The sequence below is a fragment of the Primulina eburnea genome, chromosome 8 (genome assembly GCF_022965805.1).
Source record: "Primulina eburnea isolate SZY01 chromosome 8, ASM2296580v1, whole genome shotgun sequence".
Lineage (NCBI taxonomy): Eukaryota > Viridiplantae > Streptophyta > Magnoliopsida > Lamiales > Gesneriaceae > Primulina > Primulina eburnea.
The window spans coordinates 11,134,342-11,140,839 of NC_133108.1; the positions used below are offsets into that span (position 1 = coordinate 11,134,342).

The following is a 6,498-nucleotide window of genomic DNA, read 5'->3' on the forward strand; positions in this document are numbered from 1 at the left end:
AAATAGTCCTTCGCCAAACTGCACCAACATAAAGCCACATCTCCGTGCATACCCATGAGCTGTCAAAAGTTGTTTGCATCGCTATGCTCCAACTTTTGCTTGTATATATGTTCAAATTGTAATCAAAACGGGAGTGAACAATCTGTTACGCAGAGACTTTTGACTTTGTTCACCATATTCCCATCTTCAGGTTGGTCGAGAACTTCAGGAAGATAAGGCAAGAAGTGGAGAGAGGGCTACTTGGTAGTAAATTCTGCAGAAAACTTTTTTTTTTCACTTAGATGAAAATACAGCCTCTCTTTCCTGTGAATCTATCCTGATAGCATGACGCATGTACATGTGATGATAATCATCGGGCTTAATTCTGCTGTTCTACTCAAGATAATGAGAAGCGTTTCAGTGTTTTCTTGACAGATGTATTCATTTTTGTATGTGTATAAACGGGTAAGATCCATCTGCGTGAACCAGAACCAAAACCAAAACCATGAGTACAGCAGGAACAACTTTACTGATTACTACCACCCTCTTGAGAAAGCCGGACAGATGCAGCACGAACCATCTCAACAAGATTGTTGTCCAGGGCGTCAAGCTCACCAGAATTCCGTAGAAGATGATACAAAGGCGCCAAATGATCTGCTGCAACTCGAACCAACTTCCATTGGGATAAATCAGCAGCAACTTGAATTACTTTTGCTGGCAAATTTGTAGAAAAATTCAAGCAAGAGACCACAATTTCATAACATTCTTCATTAAGATGCTCAATGAACCAAAACTCAGCCAGCCAACAGAGCTCCAAATATGATTGAACTTCTTCCAATTTCTCTTCTGGATCCAAATTATCCCACATACAGCCGAAATTAGGTGCAGGCAACTGGTCAGAATAGAACCAACTAACAAGTTTCTTAAGTGAATCCCAACTCACAGGAACCTTGATAGTTTTCAAATGGCTGCAACACATGTTTATAAAAAAATTATGACATTGAGAACACTATACGTGGCATTTCAGGACATGAACAATTAAACATAATGTATCTAGTTCTTCGTCAAACGATATTTTATACACGTGGGAGAACTATAAGGTGAAGGTGATAAAATATTCTTAAACAAATGGTTAGGCAAGTAAATCATTGTCCTAATTACGTATCATAAATATTACAGATTATAAACAATGAAAAAGCATCAGTTTGCACGCCCCAATATTTTATCCCAGGTATGTGTACGTATGAAATACAAGAGCAAGAACAAAATGCATCAAGCAAAAAGCATCCGATCTTGTGCCCTAGAAGCAGAAAATTAACTTCAGTATCATCTTTAAGAAACGTCCTTTGTGTCTGAGCTAAAAATGAATGGAGAAAGTGGTAAAGACATATGCACTACATAAACTATCCCATGTTTAAACATCGCTAGAACATGGACAGTAACAAAATATATTGTGAATCAAATATAAGTTCATGAACATATATCATAGAGGAATCATAAAGTAAAAGTTTGAGACAGTTCGATGATGGTGGATATGTTGAAATTTCATCGTGCCCAAATCCAATGGTTAGGTCACTAGAACCAAATACAATACCTTTCTTGCATTCCTGAGTGAAACAAGGCATGTAAATAATCTGAGCTTGACTCCAATACGACTTTGTGAACATGCAAATGAGGAACTGAAGCAGAGCAACTACCACACTTCCAATGTACTAGTTCTGTCGTGCTGGCTTCCACAAGAAGATCCCTGATTATAGCAAAGGAGAGAATATACTCATTATAACATTGAATCAAACAAAATGAATATCTAATTTACACGAGAAAAAATGACCAAAAATAAATGACCAGACAGTCTCTCCCTTAGCACGAAACTGCTCCTTGATTTTGGACCAAGTTAGGTGAATAGGTAAACCAGGAATTTCCAATGCCTATAGAATTCAAAGCTCCGGATGATCATGAGCTCGAAATTGAGCTCAATTTTCACATTTCAAAAGCTTCAATTGGCTTATGAGCTTACAATTATTTTTCAATTTTATTTACATTTGTTGATATTTACAGATAAAAATGATATTATTAATTTACACATTTATAATATATTTCAAATATAATTTCAAGCATAAGCTCATGAAAGTGAGCCCAAGCTTGCAAGCCTAACTGATAATTTGAGCTCACAAATATATTAGAAAAGCAGAACTTTTGAACCAAAGCTTAATTTTTTTAGTTGAACTCCAACTTGAATATGTGAAATTTCACAGGGTGCACTTACTGATACCCAACTCGATTAACCATGGTATCACTCGATTAACCATATGTAAACAAATATAATTCATTTTATCAATTGTAAATTGATGCATAGTGCTTTCTATATAAAATTCCTATCTAACTCAACATATTGTTGCCTAGAACCACCTCCAAGGGATAGAAAAACACATACGAAAAATGATGTTTGGCTGGATCGAGAGCAGGACTTAGATCAAATCTTGGTATAGGGGTTTCCCAATTTGGTGCTCTTCTGTGTAGCATTTTAAGCAGACCATCCAATTTACAATGCTTCGACAAAATTTTCAGATTCTTTACAAGGTTGTCATACCCATGTAAATATCCCAAATATACAAATTCCAACAACTTTAAAAGTGACTGTCGATCCACGTGAGCAGAAAGTTGGACTGAGTTTAGTACTTTTCCCTGTAAATCCTGTTTTACGTCAGCCCCACTGGATGATTTCTCTGCAAGAATTGATTCTCGAAGAGGCAGTAACAATGGACATCTAACCATAAGAATTACTTCATGAACATAGACAGCTTCTTGATTTACAAGATCGAGCCTTAAATCAGCATTCTCAATCTCATCAAGTGCTTTCCCAATCCGCTTCCCCATTTTACTGGGGAAGCCATATATTCCAAAAAAGCACAATATATAGGCAGCATACCATCTTGAGCCCGGAGAAAACATATTGCCACAGCAAAGTTCCTTGAGTTCCTGAACTATCTGATCTTCAAACTGATAAGTATTTTTAAGAGCAGAATGGGGTACCAATTCGGCTAGGACCCACAAGCTAAAAAGCAAAAACATGTCTTCTCCTTCCCATTCTTCTGCACCATGGAAGCAACAAATCTGCTCCGTGAAATGACCTTGCAAATGAGGTACCAAACTTGCTCTTTTTACACGAACAGGATTCTTTAACCACCATCTTATAAAGGCGATCAAAGTTTCTATAGCTTCACATTTAATGATGAGCTTTCGATATTTTGGCAGGCTGGAATGACATGCCAAACTCATCAAGCTCACCACGATTTGAAGATTTCCTGGAATCGCAAATTCACTCCCATACACTAATTTTATAGTCTTTACTAAATTTTCAAGATAATCCCAGCCATTGGATTGGAGTAGTTTAGATAGTATGGACCTAGCCATGGACGCGATGTATTTGCTTGTAGAATAAACCATCATAACAACTGCCCTAGCTGCTGATTCACCCTCCACCACGTAAGTGGGACTTATTTGAGAAGTTCGGTGCGGTATCCCTGTTGAGTCAATGAAGGCCAAGCTGTCAAACAAAAAGAAAGGAAAATATGTAAAACACAAATTGAAAAGCAGTGTTTCATGAATAAACATCATGAACAGTTACATAGACAAAACATGGCCTACCATACACATATTATGAGGACCTTAAGTTGAAATTCCTTTTTATGCATCCCAAGGTTGAAATTTTCAGCACAATTTACAGCAAGTCCTCCAAGAATATCCCATACATATGGTCTGAGAAATTGTTTAAAATTTGGACCAAGACGTAGTTGCACTGTGATGGCCAGATCATTCACGGATGCCTCAAGTAGCATTTGATGAATTTCGTCATAATTGTCCAAAAGAAGATCAAGGAGGGCTCTATCCACTCCTTCTTTCCAAAAGTACCGGTGATGATCACCTGCCCAACGAGTGATAGAAGCCAGACGGCATGCCTCCTTCACAACATGCATTTGGGTTTTTGCAAGCTTTTCAGATTGTGAATTCCAATTCTTGATTGCCATGATCACTGCTTTGACAAGGGGCTCAGAGCATATATTCATCATTTTTATACATCCTGTTCTGCTTAGCTGATTAATTCATGCAGCAAAGCATTCAGGTGCATAAAAGTCAACAACCACCTCATAGGATATGAGAAATTCTATGCTACATTTAGTGAAACACATCTGGTGTAGTCTATACAGTTGTGTTATCTAAAATATAGGCCATAAACGAATTTTATGCAGAATCAATGTATGTAGTGGATAATCTAACAATTATTAAGCATGTTCTTAATCAAATGAGTTCAAGCGCGAAAGAGTACCAGCAAAACATTGTGCAAGTTTAAATGCCTCTACACGGACTGATAGTGAATTTGAACAATCCATGCAGGCCACCATCATTGTCAGAAGTGCTTCCCCACTTTCTAGTACCTTATCTGCCCCATTACGGCATAGAGCTGGCAAGGAAAATCATGAAAAAAGTTGCAAGTCCACCATAATAGCTTCAACAAGGAGAATATTTGTAACAAGTACAAGTTGTGTAATAAAGTGAATACCTAATGTAGAATACAATTGTAGGACTGCAACTTTGGCTGAATTTTCAGACATGAATTTTGCAGCATCTAGAGTATTTAAGAACTTAGAATCAGTACACACACAGAACCTAAAAGGTGGCCATCGCCACAGTATTTTACTTAAAAGAGAAGCCATTTCTTGAAAGTACTCAATTGGTTTATCATCAACAGAAAATCTATTTATGTTACAAACAAGGAAACTGACAGCCTTAGTTTCCTTCAGAATCTGCAGTACTTTGCTGTCTTTTCTAGAACTAAGCTTTGATAAAATGGCATTTAAGGCAGTGGCGCAAGTCAGAGCAACTTGCAGTTCCAGGGCAGACAACAAATCCGCTAAAGGACCAATGAGGTCCAAAACTTTAGATTGCAGCATTGAACCCGGTAAAACATTAGCCATCTTTACGGAGACATCACAGGCCAACCTCATTAATGGCTGACTTTTGGATTCCAGAATACTCTCTAGTGCTTCGGCCATATCATCCACTGAATCCTGGAATAAGTAGAGACCTATATAAAATTTCAAACGTAGACAGCGATCATCATTCATTCATTAGGTAATTTTTTATTACATGCTTCATATGACACCCCATACGGTATGTAACTTTCATTTTCACCATGTTATTCTAATTTAAACTTATTTAACATAGGAAATGTCTCACCCATGTCATTTCACACTCCATGAGAAATAATAATAAAATTGCAGACTGCGGTGTCTCTAGTCACTTTAAGCTTTTAGCAATCCATGTGAAACATACTGTTAAAAACAACATTTTGAAGATATAGGTGCAAGTTTAATATATACCATAGATACTTTGGTAAAGTGGTGACCAACGTCCAACAGGCGATACAATGCAAATAATAGATAAATTTGATTCTGTATAAGTAAATCTTACACACACAGTGGTTAGGAGTTGTTCCTTGTTGGATCTGAAATAATGTTTCGTACCTTGACAAGTGGGTGTTGTGATCTCTCGCTTGAGATACACTCAAGGAACACATCAATTGATCGAATCACTAGTTTCTGTATCTCAAAGTCCGGACAATGCCATTTCTTTGTGCTCTCCCAATTTTTGCACCTTCAAGATGCAACATAACAAGAAAAGCTCGGTTGAGGTTACCCAAATTTTCCACCAAAATCTTCATAAACGTGTGACATATTTTAGCTTAATCTACGTCTTTCAGCTGAAAATCAATAATTCTCCAACTGATGTCCATCTAGTGAACTACAATACTAAAACTAAATATAAAAAACCAAGGGAAAAAACTTCAATAGTCGATTAATTCGGTTAACTTAAGATTCATTTATTCAAGTAAAATATGAAGAAAACTGAAGATTCTACAGATGACTGGGAATATGAACAGCACACGTACCCGAGGTTGAGAGCGTGGTAAAGGCGTCGATGAAGAGTAAGCACGTGGGCGCTGATGCCGCGGCTGTTCTCCGCCGCGCTGCTCCTCGCAGATGATCGCATATTCGCCTTTGATTGATTCTCCTCTTCGCGAAAAGTACAATACAACGACTTCTAACACTGTGCTTTAAGCCCGTCAATGAGGATCAGAACTACCAGACAGAATCCAACTGAATTTCGAACGAATCAATTCAGGAATTGCCTCTGGTTTAGTCCGTGTTCATCAATCTATCTGGAAATCGCGGGTCACACCATTTTATCGATTGGATGGATTATTATTAGCTACTCCTTTTGTTTTTTTTTTTTTGCTTGTCCGTATTCATTTACGCTGGTATTTTTATTTTCCAGTTGGTGGTATCTAAATTTATAATATATATGTTATATTATTAATTATGAGAATATGATAATTACTACCTAGAATATCAAATTGTTTTTTCAATTTTATACTTATATGATATTAATATTACACTTTTGTTTTTTGTTTTTTTTTTAAATTTCAACACACATTTTATTTTTATTTTTTTTATTTTA

The 6,498-nt window shown here is 36.8% G+C and overlaps 1 protein-coding gene across 1 annotated transcript; it reads right to left on the bottom strand.

Annotated features, from left to right (window-relative positions):
- Positions 1-340: 340 nt before the first annotated feature.
- Positions 341-6,242, bottom strand: LOC140838879 (BTB/POZ domain-containing protein At1g04390). Its single transcript, XM_073205489.1, has 9 exons — positions 5,930-6,242; positions 5,505-5,634; positions 4,541-5,048; positions 4,311-4,441; positions 4,122-4,124; positions 3,628-4,073; positions 2,414-3,526; positions 1,574-1,726; positions 341-947 (listed from the first exon to the last, which is right to left on the bottom strand). Exons 1-9 carry the CDS (start codon positions 6,028-6,030, stop codon positions 506-508), a joined length of 3,027 nt encoding a protein of 1,008 aa, XP_073061590.1. The 5' UTR covers positions 6,031-6,242; the 3' UTR covers positions 341-505.
- Positions 6,243-6,498: the final 256 nt, after the last annotated feature.

What these genes read in the sequence shown, in the direction of transcription:
- LOC140838879 (XM_073205489.1), bottom strand. Translation starts at nt 6,030, where the DNA reads ATGCGATCATCTGCGAGGAGCAGCGCGGCGGAGAACAGCCGCGGCATC. An exon ending in TACCACGCTCTCAACCTCGG is followed by an intron (nt 5,635 to 5,929) that starts GTACGTGTGCTG and finishes TGCATCTTGAAG; the next exon opens with GTGCAAAAATTGGGAGAGCA. An exon ending in CACTCAGGAATGCAAGAAAG is followed by an intron (nt 948 to 1,573) that starts GTATTGTATTTG and finishes CATGTGTTGCAG; the next exon opens with CCATTTGAAAACTATCAAGG.